General features: G+C 44.9%; 1 protein-coding gene across 3 annotated transcripts in view; it reads right to left on the reverse strand.

Annotated features, from left to right (window-relative positions):
• The window catches only part of HERC2 (HECT and RLD domain containing E3 ubiquitin protein ligase 2), a 296,865-nt gene that overhangs the window by 124,371 nt on the left and 157,952 nt on the right, over positions 1-14,542 (reverse strand). For 2 of the 3 annotated variants that reach the window (XM_069757836.1, XM_069757835.1), the window contains exons 40-46: positions 11,872-12,019; positions 11,593-11,789; positions 5,369-5,602; positions 5,106-5,244; positions 4,523-4,666; positions 1,219-1,361; positions 852-1,122 (exon numbers count right to left, since the gene is read on the reverse strand). In XM_069757836.1, coding sequence (XP_069613937.1) covers positions 852-1,122; positions 1,219-1,361; positions 4,523-4,666; positions 5,106-5,244; positions 5,369-5,602; positions 11,593-11,789; positions 11,872-12,019 — 1,276 coding nt within the window. The remainder of the gene's footprint in view (positions 1-851; positions 1,123-1,218; positions 1,362-4,522; positions 4,667-5,105; positions 5,245-5,368; positions 5,603-11,592; positions 11,790-11,871; positions 12,020-14,542) is intronic. The other variant, XM_069757837.1, reaches the window with a different exon arrangement.

The following is a 14,542-nucleotide window of genomic DNA, read 5'->3' on the forward strand; positions in this document are numbered from 1 at the left end:
CAACTCCGCCCATTCCTGTGATCAGCAGCTCACTGTCTACAGCATATGTACACAGAGAGCCTGGTGTGGGCAGGGTTGGCTCTCAGCTCTGCTTCATTCCCAAATCTAAGAACTCTGTCAGTTCAGTAAATTACAGTGACAAACTCGTAGAGTTTATTTATTCAAAATATTTTAGTGGAGAATAAAAATTTTAGAAATTTGTGATTTAAAAAAAATCTTTTTTTTTTCTGTCCAAGGAGGTGTGATGGAGCTTTTGAAGACCCCCCCATCGTCTCTGAACGTGCGATCATCTGGGCGCTTGTTCCATATAAGGCTGTATTGCAGTAGGTAGGTAAAATCATTGCCTCCTTTGAAGTCCAGCCTCACATAGCAGGCCTCTGGCAGGCATGGAAACCCCTCGACAGCCCGCAACCGCTACTGTTACATGCAGATACTGGCTGTAATATACAGCCGCCATCTGCTGGGCATGGGCAAGCTCTGCCTCTGATCCCACTCCACACTTCACATACATTTACGTCACATGTCATGAAAAGGGTTCTGTGGAACGTTTACTCCTCCTTGTCTAGATTACCGGCCACTTTTGCCGTTTACAGAGGTGGCCAGAAACCTAGGCAAGGAGGGCGTGCTTGAAATCTATTTGCTATACAACCTGCGAGCCTCAACTTTGCCACTGATCTAAACTATCAAGAATGCCACCCTCTCTGCCCTCCCGACAGGCAGAAACCAGGAGGCAAAGGAGCAAAGATATTGAGACTTACCCTTTATAAACTATACTTTTTTATATGGATGATTAAAAGTGAAAAAAAGCAGTTCAATTGCAATTTTAGCCTTTGATGGATACGGCCCTGTACCTGGAGAACTTGAAGCCGTTCCAGATGCACCTGACAGTGACTTGAGCGCAAACTCAATGTTTTTCCTTTGAAAGCCCATTTCCATCAGTTGTACAACAATTGGGACAGGTGGTATGGGAGACGGTTTCCGCTTTTTCACTTTTGCAGGGCAGATGTGCTGCACAGTCACAGGGGAAGAGACTTCACTTGAACTGCAGAAGTCATCAAAGAGAGGAGATGATGGATGCGTGGACTCCACTGCCAAGTACTGACAAACTGCCAGCGCTGCGGCCTGAATAGGAACAAAAAAAAAAAGGCAAAAGTCGGGTCAGAACAACTGAACATGTAATATATTTCATGGTGAGAGGACTACAACTTGGGAATTTACCTCCAGCTCCTGCTTGTCAAATATCGCTTTCACTGGCGATGGCTGTGTAGCTGCAGAAAGTAACTGCTGTAACAAGATCATTGGAGGCTGTGGACCCTCTGGAGACATATCTGCAAAATCTGGAGTGGCTGCAGCACCTTCATCTTGAAGGAAACATATTTTAAAATGTTTAATACTAGCCATCAAAAAATGCATAATAATAATAAAGTTTTATTTATATAGCGCCAACATATTCTGCAGCACTTTACAATTCAGCGGGGACATGCACAAATAATATCAGACATAAAGTAACACATAGTTCAACAGTTACAGGAGGAGCCAGGTCCCTGCTCACAATATATAGAGAAATATCGGCAACACAATAGGTTAAAAAGCACTTGTCATGTATGCTCCAGCCATCACTATAATAAATAGAGGATGTCAAATAAGCTGCATCATCCGGTCACCAGCCAGTATCTATGGTAAGTACAACTGCCATTAACTATTGGTGCAAGTAAGATATGCAGACAGATGAATAGGAGATACCAGATTCTGAATTAGATTAGCGAATTGAGGTGATAGGCCTGACTAAGGAGATGTGTTTTTCAAGCACACTTAAAAATGTAGGGGCTAGATATTAAAATCGGATTGTCTGGGGTAGTGCAATCCAGAAAACTGGCATAATTCGAGAGAAGTCTTGAAGACGCAACTGGGAGGTTCAGATTATGGAGGATGTTAGTCTTATGTCACTTACATAGCGGAGAGCACAAGTAGGGTGATAGACCTAGATGAGGGAAAAGATGTATGGTGGTGCAGAACTGTGGAGAGCAATGTGGGTGAGAGGGATCAGATTGTATTGTATTCTGCAGAGGATGGGTAACCAGTGTAATAACTGGCACAAGGTGGAGGGATCGGTGTAGCGGCTGGACAAAAATATGACCCTGGCTGCTACATTCAGGACAGATTGGCGAGGATAAAGTCTGGGAAGAGGGAGACCGATCAGTAGAGAGTTGAGCAATCCAGACAAGAATGAATAAGAGTAACAGTGAGGGTATGTGCACACGTTCAGGTTTTTTTGCAATAAAAACGCTATAAAACCGCATTAGAAACTGCAGACATATGCATCCTATCATATAGAATGCATTCTGCAATTTTTGTGCACATGATGCGTTTTTTTCCGCAAAAAAACGCACATCGCGGTTTAAAAAAAAGCAGCATGTTCATTAATTTTACGGGGCGGGGGGTTTCCGCGTTTTTTTCCGCTATTCTATGCATTTGGAAAAAACGCAAGAAAAAACGCATCAAAAACGCGCAAAAAAAACCACATGCGGATTTCTGGCAGAAATGTCGGGTTTTTATCAGGAAAATTTCTGCCAGAAATCCTGACGTGTGCACATAGCCTGAGACAGTAAGTTCTTGCAGCTTCTTGCCAGTAGAACAATGTACCACAACTCCAGAGTCTGTTAAATCTTTCTAAAGGTCTTTTGCAGTAAAGCGGGGGGTTCTGAGTTACCTCTGTAGCAATCCTAAGAGGCACTCTACCAAATTTTGCTTGGTCTTACAGACATTATCTTGACATCTACTGTTCCTGTTTACTGCCATTTCTTAAGGGAACCTGTCACCCCCAAAATCGAAGGCGAGCTAAGCCCACCCAGGGGCATTCCCGCTGCGGTCCGGTCCGATGGGCGTCGCGGTCCGGGGCCTCCCATCTTACGATGACGTCCTCTTCTTGTCTTCACGTTGTGGCTCCGGCGCAGGTGTACTTTGTCTGCCCTGTTGAGGACAGAGCAAAGAACTGCAGTGTGCAGGCGCCAGGAAGGTCAGAGAGGCACGGCAAATGTGCACTGCAGTACTTTGCTCTGCCCTCAACAGGGCAGACAATGTACGCCTGCGCCAGAGTCGCAGCGTGAAGACAAGAAGAGGACGTCATCCTATGAAGATGGGAGGCCCCGGACCGCGACGCCCAATGGATCAGACCACCCGCCCAGGTGAGTAAATTAACCTCTTTTTCTCATCTTTCAGGATACATCGGGGGGCTTATCTACAGCATTACAGAATGCTGTAGATAAGCCCCTGATGCTGGTGGGCTTAGCTGGTTGACAGGTTCCCTTTAATTACATTTCAAACTGAGGAAAGAGCAACCAGAAAACGCTTTGCTATTTTTTTATAGCCTTCTCCTGCTTTATGGGCCTCCACCATTTTTAGAGTGCTAGGCAGCTGCTTAGAACCACCCATGGCTGCTGTTTTTGGCACAAGGTTAAAGGGACTCTGTCACCCCCTCCAGCCGTTATAAACTAAAAGAGCCACCTTGTGCAGCAGTAATGTTGCATTCTAACAAGGTGGCTCTTTTAGTTTTTGCTTCTGTTATTCCCTCAATAAAGCGTTTTATAATTTTCCCCAAATACCTATCTTTAGCCAGGGAGGCAGGTCTGAAGCCCCCTCTTTGAAGCGCCCAACTGCCGTCAGTCATCTCTTCTGGGCCGCTGGTCGCCGCCCCTTCAGCGCGGTTTACGTCTGAAATCCGGCGCCTGCGCTGTGCGTGCCTGCCAGGGGCAGGCGCATTGAGTAGTGGCCGTCATAGCTCAGATGCCGGGTTCCTGACGGCGCCTGTGCGGGCAGTGCGGCCACCCTGTTGCTGAATTTTTTTTTTTTTTATGGTGCAGGGATAAGGTTAAAGGTCTGGCTGCAGAAGTGGGTACATGGAGGTGACACTCCATGTGCTTGTCTGTTGATGGTGCGGGGAGATCTGTGCCCCTTAAGGGAGCAATCGCCTCTAAAACTCATCCCAGGCATGACATCCCAAGTTGCAGGAGAGGATACGTGGAGGGGACACTCTCCGTGCTCGCCTGTTGTTGGTTCGGGGAGATCGGAGCCTTGAAAGGATCCGTCGCCCCTTCATCCAGGTTAAAAAAAAAAAAATCTTAAAAAATTAAACATTAGAAGTTAAAATAAAAAAAAGTTTTTTGTCTGAATAGCAGACCAGTGTGCCTCCTACGGACACTAAGCATGAACTGGTTCTCTAGGAGCCTGCGGTAGGGTGTATACTGCAGAGAAGGAGCTAACTTTCTTTGTATTAAGGGTCAGCCTCCTAATGGCAGCAGCATACACCCACGGTCCGGTGTCCCCCAATGAGGTGAAGGAGAAAAAATCCGTACAATCTTGAACCAATGTTTAGTTACTACTTGCTCTATTTATATAGACTGCAAAAAAACAATAAAAAAAATGCAGACAACTTGAATATTTAAATAGAAATTAAATTGATATGAAGCACTGTGCAAACTGCTTTACAGTAAAATATTTTCCGGGAAATTGGAGATGACCATACCAGCTGGAATTAGTCCGGCTTCATGCACTGATGGCTGAGATAAGATCTGCCTCAATCTGTCTTGATGAGATAGAAGGGCCCAGCCAGCCTTCAGTATGTAAAGCTTCAGCTGCTGACACCTCAACCGGTCCAGATCAACTTGGTCTGTAAAACAATGAATTAAATGGCGCAATAAGTGGAGCTGCCGAGATGGCTTCTTACACTTTCAGCCTAGTAAACAGAATAGGATGCTATTTGTGGCTCAAAGCTGCGCAGAGCTTGATTATAATGCCTTTCCCTGGAAGGAGACAATCAATTTAATCCTCTCCCCATGCTGTCAAAGCTTCCTTTTATCGACAGGATAATCATTTTCAATCACAATAATCACTCCTAAGGTTCCAAGGCACTCTGCATTTTCCTAACAAGTAGCCGAGGTCATAAAGGCAGCATTTCAAAGATGGTTGATACGAGCAGAACAGGGGGTAAATGGCTCATCACTTTTCTATAATGATGTGGACCATGCTGCGATTTACAGGCGCTACAGAATTATACTACTTAGGGCTATCCATTTCTGCCATAGATGCAGAACCCAAGTGGACTTTACCTGCGAGCCCCTGACTGGGAGACTTCCTCATCCGGTGCTTTTCCAGCTTGCACCCTGCCAGGTTTACCAGCTGTGCCCAGACAGACAGCATTGGATCAGCAAAAGGCAAATTGTTCACACAAAATGGCACCACAGGTAGCTAGAAGATTAAAACAAAAGTGAAATGCAGGAACAGAACATGTGCATTATATTACGTAAAGAGGTGACAGAACATACGCAGCAAAACACAATGCCACTTTCAGAACAGGGATAACTCCACTTACTGGGTGAAGGTGATTTAAAGGGCAAATATGGCTGGTGCGCACGTCATGGAACTGTACTGTGATTTTTCCTTTTGGAGTGATTCGCGTCACGGTGCCCTCTCCAAATTCATCATGTAACACCTGTCCCCCAAGACGTAAACGACTGTCTATGCCGCCTATTACAGCCAGAACTGCCATCAGGCTACGAACTTCAGGGTTTTCAGAGTCTGGGAAGTAGTCCTCCAACATGGCCTGCTAACGAAGCAGATAGAGAGAAATGGTCACATAGGCAAGAAACCATGACACAGAATTTAGGGTGAGATTGCAAAGAAATGGAGCTTTCTACTTCTGGTTACTGACTACTATGGTTAGCAATTTAACAGGTTTTAACAATGGCACAAAACTGCATCAAAGTCAACGCACAACATTGCGTAGCAAGTACAAAAATCGGACAATGTGCATTAAAAAGATAATTGATCATTCCTACTTTTTTTTTATTATATTTAACCCCTTCCCGACCCATGACGCCATGTAGGCGTCATGAAAGTCGGTGCCAATCCGACCCATGACGCCTATGTGGCGTCATGGAAAGATCGCGTCTCTGCAGATCGGGTGAAAGGGTTAACTCCCATTTCACCCGATCTGCAGGGACAGGGGGAGGGGTAGTTTAGCCCCCCCCCCCCGTGGCTACGATCACTCTGATTGGCTGTTGAAAGTAAAACTGCCAATCAGAGCGATTTGTAATATTTCACCTATTAAAACTGGTGAAATATTACAATCCAGCCATGGCCGATGCTGCAATATCATCGGCCATGGCTGGAAACACTTATGTGCCCCCACCCCACCACACCGATCGCCCCCCCAAGCCACCGATCTGTCCGGTACACTGCTCCGGCTCCCCTCCGTCCTGTGCTCCGCTCCCCCCGTGCTCTTGTCCGCTCAACCCCGTGCTCCAATCACCTCCCTGCACTCCGATCCACCCCCACCCCCATGCTCCGTTCCACCCCCCCCGTGCTCCGTTCCACCCCCCCGTGCTCCGTTCCACCCCCCCCCCCCCCCGTGCTCCGATTCCAACCCCCCCCACCACCCCCCGTGCTCCCCCCACCACCCCCCGTGCTCCCCCCACCACCCCCGTGCTCCCCCCACCCCATCATACTTACCGATCCTGCCGGGGTCCGTCCGTCTTCTCCCTGGGCGCCGCCATCTTCCAAAATGGCGGGCGCAAGCGCAGTGCGCCCGCCGAATCTGCCGGCCGGCAGATTCGTTCCAAAGTGCATTTTGATCACTGAGATATAATCTATCACAGTGATCAAAATAAAAAAAATAATAAATGACCCCCCCCCCCCCCCCTTTGTCACCCCCATAGGTAGGGACAATAAAAAAAAAAAAGAATTTTTTTTTCCACTAATGTTAGAATAGGGCTAGGGTTAGGGCTAGGGTTAGGGCTAGGGTTAGGGCTAGGGTTAGGGTTAGGGTTAGGGTTAGGGCTAGGGTTAGGGCTAGGGTTAGGGCTAGGGCTAGGGCTAGGGTTAGGGTAAGGGCTAGGGCTAGGGTTAGGGCTAGGGTATGTGCACACGTATTCTGGTCCTCTGCGGATTTTTCCGCTGCGGATTTGATAAATCCGCAGTGCTAAACCGCTGCGGATTTATGGCGGATTTACCGCGTTTTTTCTGCGCATTTCACTGCGGTTTTACAACTGCAGTTTACTATTGGAGCAGTTGTAAAACCGCTGCGGAATCCGCAGAAAGAAGCGACATGCTGCGGAATGTAAACCGCTGCGTTTCCGTGCAGTTTTTCTGCAGCATGTGTACAGCGATTTTTGTTTCCCATAGGTTTACATTGAACTGTAAACTCATGGGAAACTGCTGCGGATTTACCGCGTTTTTTCTGCGCATTTCACTGCGGTTTTACAACTGCAGTTTACTATTGGAGCAGTTGTAAAACCGCTGCGGAATCCGCAGAAAGAAGCGACATGCTGCGGAATGTAAACCGCTGCGTTTCCGTGCAGTTTTTCTGCAGCATGTGTACAGCGATTTTTGTTTCCCATAGGTTTACATTGAACTGTAAACTCATGGGAAACTGCTGCGGATCCGCAGCATTTTCCGCAGCGTGTGCACATACCTTTAGAATTAGGCTATGTGCACACGGTGCGGATTTGGCTGCGGATCCGCAGCGGATTGGAATTAGGGTTGTGGTTAGGGTTAGAAATGTGTTGGGGTTAGGGGTGTGTTGGAGTTAGAATTGAGGGGTTTCCACTGTTTAGGCACATCAGGGGTCTCCAAACGCAACATGGCGCCACCATTGATTCCAGCCAATCTTGTATTCAAAAAGTCAAATGGTGCTCCCTCAATTCCGAGCCCCGACGTGTGCCCCAACAGTGGTTTACCCCCACATATGGGGTACCAGCATACCCAGGATAAACTGCGCAACAATTACTGGGGTCCAATTTCTGCTGCTACCCTTGTGAAAATAAAAAAATGCTTGCTAAAACATCATTTTTGAGGAAAGAAAAATGATTTTTTTATTTTCACGGCTCTGCGTTGTAAACGTCTGTGAAGCACTTGGGGGTTCAAAGTGCTCACCACATATCTAGATAAGTTCCTTGGGGGGTCTAGTTTCTAAAATGGGGTCACTTTTGGGGGGGTTTCTACTGTTTAGGCACATCAGGGGCTCTGCAAACGCAACGTGACGCCCGCAGACCATTCCATCAAAGTCTGCATTTCAAAACGTCACTACTTCAATTCCGAGCCCCGGCATGTGCCCAAACAGTAGTTTACCCCCACATATGGGGTATCACCGTACTCAGGAGAAACTGGACAACAAATATTGGGGTCAAATTTCTCCTGTTACCCTTGGGAAAATAAAAAATTGCAGGCTAAAAGATCATTTTTGAGAAAATATATATATTTTTTTTTTTCATGGCTCTGCGTTATAAACTTCTGTGAAGCATTTGGGGGTTCAAAGTCCTCACCACACATCTAGATTAGTTCCGTTGTGGGTCTAGTTTCCAAAATGGGGTCATTTGTGGGGATCTCCAATGTTTAGGCATACAAGGGCTCTCCAAACGTGACATGGTGTCCGCTAATGATTGGAGCTAATTTTCCATTTAAAAAGCCAAATGGCGTGCCTTCCCTTCCAAGCCCTGCGCCAAAACAGTGGTTTACCCCCACATATGGGGTATCAGCGTACTCAGGACAAACTGGACAACATTTGGGGTCCAATTTCTCCTATTACCCTTGGCAAAATAGGAAATTCCAGGCTAAAAATCATTTTTGAGGAAAGAAAAATTATTTTTTATTTTCATGGCTATGCGTTATAAACTTCTGTGAAGCACCTGGGGGTTTAAAGTGCTCAATATGCATCTAAATAAGTTCCTTGGGCGGTCTAGTTTCCAAAATGGGGTCACTTGTGGGGGAGCTCCAATGTTTAGGCACACAGGGGCTCTCCAAACGCGACATGGTGTCCGCTAACGATGGAGATAATTTTTCATTCAAAAAGTCAAATGGCGCTCCTTCCCTTCCGAGCTTTACCATGTGCCCAAACAGTGGTTTACCCCCACATGTGAGGTATTGGTGTACTCAGGAGAAATTGCCCAACAAATTGTAGGATCCATTTTATCCTGTTGCCCATGTGAAAATGAAAAAATTGAGGCTAAAAGAATTTTTTTGTGAAAAAAAAAGTACTTTTTCATTTTTACGGATCAATTTGTGAAGCACCTGGGGGTTCAAAGTGCTCACTATGCATCTAGATAAGTTCCTTGGAGCGCCTAGTTTCCAAAATGGGGTCACTTGTGGGGGAGCTCCAATTTTTAGGCACGCGGGGGCTCTCCAAACGTGACATGGTGTCCGCTAAAGAGTGCAGCCAATTTTTCATTCAAAAAGTCAAATGGCGCTCCTTCCCTTCCAAGCCCTGCCGTGCGCCCAAACAGTGGTTTACCCCCACATATGAGGTATCAGCGTACTCAGGACAAATTGGACAACAACTTTCGTGGTTCGGTTTCTCCTTTTACCATTGGGAAAATAAAAAAATTGTTGCTAAAAGATAATTTTTGTGACTAAAAAGTTAAATGTTCATTTTTTCCTTCCATGTTGCTTCTGCTGCTGTGAAGTACCTGAAGGGTTAAACTTCTTGAATGTGGTTTTGAGTACCTTGAGGGGTGCATTTTTTAGAATGGTGTCACTTTTGGGTATTTTCAGCCATATAGACCCCTCAAACTGACTTCAAATGTGAGGTGGTCCCTAAAAAAAATGGTTTTGTAAATTTCGTTGTAAAAATGAGAAATCGCTGGTCAAATTTTAACCCTTATAACTTCCTAGGAAAAAAAAATGTTTCCAAAATTTTGCTGATGTAAAGTATACATGTGGGAAATGTTATTTATTAACTATTTTGTGTCACATAACTCTCTGGTTTAACAGAATAAAAATTCAAAATGTGAAAATTGCGAAATTTTCAACATTTTCGCCAAATTTCCGTTTTTATCACAAATAAACGCAGAATTTATTGACCTAAATTTACCACTAACATGAAGCCCAATATGTCACGAAAAAACAATCTCAGAACCGCTAGGATCCGTTGAAGCGTTCCTGAGTTATTACCTCATAAAGGGACACTGGTCAGAATTGCAAAAAACGGCAAGGTCTTTAAGGTCAAAATAGGCTGGGTCATGAAGGGGTTAAAGGGAACTTGTCACCCCGTTTTTTCAGATTGAGATAAAAATACTGTTAAATAGGGCCTGCGCTGTGCGTTACAATAGTGTATGTAGTGTACCCTGATTCCCCACCTCTGCTGCGAAATACATTACCAAAGTCGCCGTTTTCGCCTGTCAATCAGGCTAGTCAGGTCAGGTGGGCGTGGTGACATCGCTCTTTTCTTCCCCAGCTTTCCGTTGGTGGCGTAGTGGTGTGCGCATGTCCAAGTGCCGAATCCACTGCGCGCACGTGAAGAAACAGCGCGCGATCTGCGCTATTACCCCTGTCATCGGTGGGGGCGGCCATCTTCCTGGGGCCGCGCGTGCGCAGATGGAGTGCTCTGCTGCACGGGGCTTCAGGAAAATGGCCGCAGGATGCCGTGCGTGTGCAGATGGAGATCGCGGCGGCCATTTTCCCAGAGCCGAGTTTGCATCTCGGCTTCAGGAAAATGGCCGCCGCGATCTCCATCTGCGCACGCGGGGCCCCAGGAAGATGGCCACCCCCACCGATGACAGGGGTAATAGCGCAGATCGCGCTGTTTCTTTACGTGCGCGCAGTGGATTCGGCACTTGGACATGCGCACACCACTACGCCACCAACGGGAAGCTGGGGAAGAAAAGAGCGATGTCACCACGCCCACCTGACCTGACCAGCCTGATTGACAGGCGAAAACGGCGACTTTGGTAATGTATTTCGCAGCATAGGTGGGGAATCAGGGTACACTACATACACTATTGTAACGCACAGCGCAGGCCCTATTTAACAGTATTTTTATCTCAATCTGAAAAAACGGGGTGACAGGTTCCCTTTAATGCATTTTTTGCAGTTACTATTGATAAAATGGTGATCTCTCTATTTAGGACCCCCTGCATCGATAGCTCCTGCTCCAGCAGAACATATGTGGCCGCATTATACCTCCAAAGCAAGGATAGATGATGCCTCAGGGGTTTCAGAAGCCAGACCACTTTAAGAAGAGGCTGCCATGGTTAGACAATTAATCAGAGAAGGATAAAAAATGAACGTATGTGAAGAGCACATAGCACTATGCAGTCGTGTCGATTTCCAAAAACTACAGTGTTTAGAAAAGAAAAAAAAACTTCTATGTGCAAAACCAGACAGCATTTGTTATGGTTTGTGGGACGGGCTAAAGTGATTTTTTTTCAGTAGCAAAAAATATAAAATACGGCAGATGTTGGCAGTGAGTCTATAGGGTTAATATATAATGCCATACAGTCATGCATTTGTGTGGCCAGTTTATTACAAAACAGCACAGAAAGCTGGCGATTTATTTTTTTGTGGCTCTCATTTCTGATATATCTCCATGAATATGACGAAATGTGCATTTCTTTGGGGCTTATTTCATTGTATTTTTATATATAAATAAAATCATATCATTCCAAGAGGAATCGTTTCATTGCATGATTTATAAATGGTCAGGTATTACTGTCTGTTCATGAAAAGCCCAAGTTTCTGGCGTTAGTATCTTGCTATCTTGTATGCCAATTGTACTGCAATGTTACAATACACGTACTGTGAATAAAATGACTTTTTACTTACTGCATGTATGCGCTTCCCCTCAAAAATGGTAGTGACGGAGCTGAGCTGAGCATTGATGTACTTGTTTATGAGGCCATTCCACTGATTCAATGAATGAAGGGTACGAAGTAAGGCCACGATCTCCTCTGCCAACGTGCTGCTGTGAGTCGCAGTCAAGGACGCCTGTGGTCGAGTTTTTCGCCTTCGGAGGGTAGATTCTACCAAGAAACAGAAGATGATCAGAGCTTTAAGAATGGCAAAACAAGGAGGGGAGTAACGCGACAGCGCAGCCCTGCTTACCTCTAAGAAGGGGGATATCCGAAGAGCAGGTAGTCAGGAGGCTGCCCAGAAAGCAGAAAAGCTTCTCAACAAGAAGTTTCATGTCCACTGACCTTTCATTCTTGTCCCATGAAGGGAGGACTGCTTGTAATAATCGAATAGCAAGAATCTGAAATAGGGAATAGGAAAATAGATTATACTATAGGCAAAGAGAGGTCGGGATGCCAAGAGACCAATGGATGGCTTAATCAATAGGGCAGAAGAATCCGGCAGTGAATGGGTTAAATAGAAAGTCTATAGGTCCGTACACATCATGGCTCATGCAGGTGCTCAGCGCTTCTGTCCTGTAGGTTATTAGTGGGGGTCAAAAAACACAGGCCCCACCGATGTACAGGGCTATATTACCTCAAAAAGTATACAAAGGTTTAATTAGACTTTTAAGAAAAATATGTAGCAGTTAAAATTCACAGTAACATAGTAACATAGTTAGTAAGGCCGAAAAAAGACATTTGTCCATCCAGTTCAGCCTATATTCCATCATAATAAATACCCAGATCTACGTCCTTCTACAGAACCTAATAATTGTATGATACAATATTGTTCTGCTCCAGGAAGACATCCAGGCCTCTCTTGAACCCCTCGACTGAGTTCGCCATCACCACCTCCTCAGGCAAGCAATTCCAGATTCTCACTGCCCTAACAGTAAAGAATCCTCTTCTATGTTGGTGGAAAAACCTTCTCTCCTCCAGACGCAAAGAATGCCCCCTTGTGCCCGTCACCTTCCTTGGTATAAACAGATCCTCAGCGAGATATTTGTATTGTCCCCTTATATACTTATACATGGTTATTAGATCGCCCCTCAGTCGTCTTTTTTCTAGACTAAATAATCCTAATTTCGCTAATCTATCTGGGTATTGTAGTTCTCCCATCCCCTTTATTAATTTTGTTGCCCTCCTTTGTACTCTCTCTAGTTCCATTATATCCTTCCTGAGCACCGGTGCCCAAAACTGGACACAGTACTCCATGTGCGGTCTAACTAGGGATTTGTACAGAGGCAGTATAATGCTCTCATCATGTGTATCCAGACCTCTTTTAATGCACCCCATGATCCTGTTTGCCTTGGCAGCTGCTGCCTGGCACTGGCTGCTCCAGGTAAGTTTATCATTAACTAGGATCCCCAAGTCCTTCTCCCTGTCAGATTTACCCAGTGGTTTCCCGTTCAGTGTGTAATGGTGATATTGATTCCCTCTTCCCATGTGTATAACCTTACATTTATCATTGTTAAACCTCATCTGCCACCTTTCAGCCCAAGTTTCCAACTTATCCAGATCCATCTGTAGCAGAATACTATCTTCTCTTGTATTAACTGCTTTACATAGTTTTGTATCATCTGCAAATATCGATATTTTACTGTGTAAACCTTCTACCAGATCATTAATGAATATGTTGAAGAGAACAGGTCCCAATACCGACCCCTGCGGTACCCCACTGGTCACAGCGACCCAGTTAGAGACTATACCATTTATAACCACCCTCTGCTTTCTATCACTAAGCCAGTTACTAACCCATTTACACACATTTTCCCCCAGACCAAGCATTCTCATTTTGTGTACCAACCTCTTGTGCGGCACGGTATCAAACGCTTTGGAAAAATCGAGATATACCACGTCCAATGACTCACCGTGGTCCAGCCTATAGCTTACCTCTTCATAAAAACTGATTAGATTGGTTTGACAGGAGCGATTTCTCATAAACCCATGCTGATATGGAGTTAAACAGTTATTCTCATTGAGATAATCCAGAATAACATCCCTCAGAAACCCTTCAAATATTTTACCAACAATAGAGGTTAGACTTACTGGCCTATAATTTCCAGGTTCACTTTTAGAGCCCTTTTTGAATATTGGCACCACATTTGCTATGCGCCAGTCCTGCGGAACAGACCCTGTCGCTATAGAGTCACTAAAAATAAGAAATAATGGTTTATCTATTACATTACTTAGTTCTCTTAGTACTCGTGGGTGTATGCCATCCGGACCCGGAGATTTATCTATTTTAATCTTATTTAGCCGGTTTCGCACCTCTTCTTGGGTTAGATTGGTGACCCTTAATATAGGGTTTTCATTGTTTCTTGGGATTTCACCTAGCATTTCATTTTCCACCGTGAATACCGTGGAGAAGAAGGTGTTTAATATGTTAGCTTTTTCCTCGTCATCTACAACCATTCTTTCCTCACTATTTTTTAAGGGGCCTACATTTTCAGTTTTTATTCTTTTACTATTGATATAGTTGAAGAACAGTTTGGGATTAGTTTTACTCTCCTTAGCAATGTGCTTCTCTGTTTCCTTTTTGGCAGCTTTAATTAGTTTTTTAGATAAAGTATTTTTCTCCCTATAGTTTTTTAGAGCTTCAATGGTGCCATCCTGCTTTAGTAGTGCAAATGCTTTCTTTTTACTGTTAATTGCCTGTCTTACTTCTTTGTTTAGCCACATTGGGTTTTTCCTATTTCTAGTCCTTTTATTCCCACAAGGTATAAACCGCTTACACTGCCTATTTAGGATGTTCTTAAACATTTCCCATTTATTATCTGTATTCTTATTTCTGAGGATATTGTCCCAGTCTACCAGATTAAGGGCATCTCTAAGCTGGTCAAACTTTGCCTTCCTAAAGTTCAATGTTTTTGTGACTCCCT

The sequence above is a fragment of the Ranitomeya imitator genome, chromosome 3 (assembly GCF_032444005.1).
Source record: "Ranitomeya imitator isolate aRanImi1 chromosome 3, aRanImi1.pri, whole genome shotgun sequence".
Taxonomy (NCBI): Eukaryota; Metazoa; Chordata; class Amphibia; order Anura; family Dendrobatidae; genus Ranitomeya; species Ranitomeya imitator.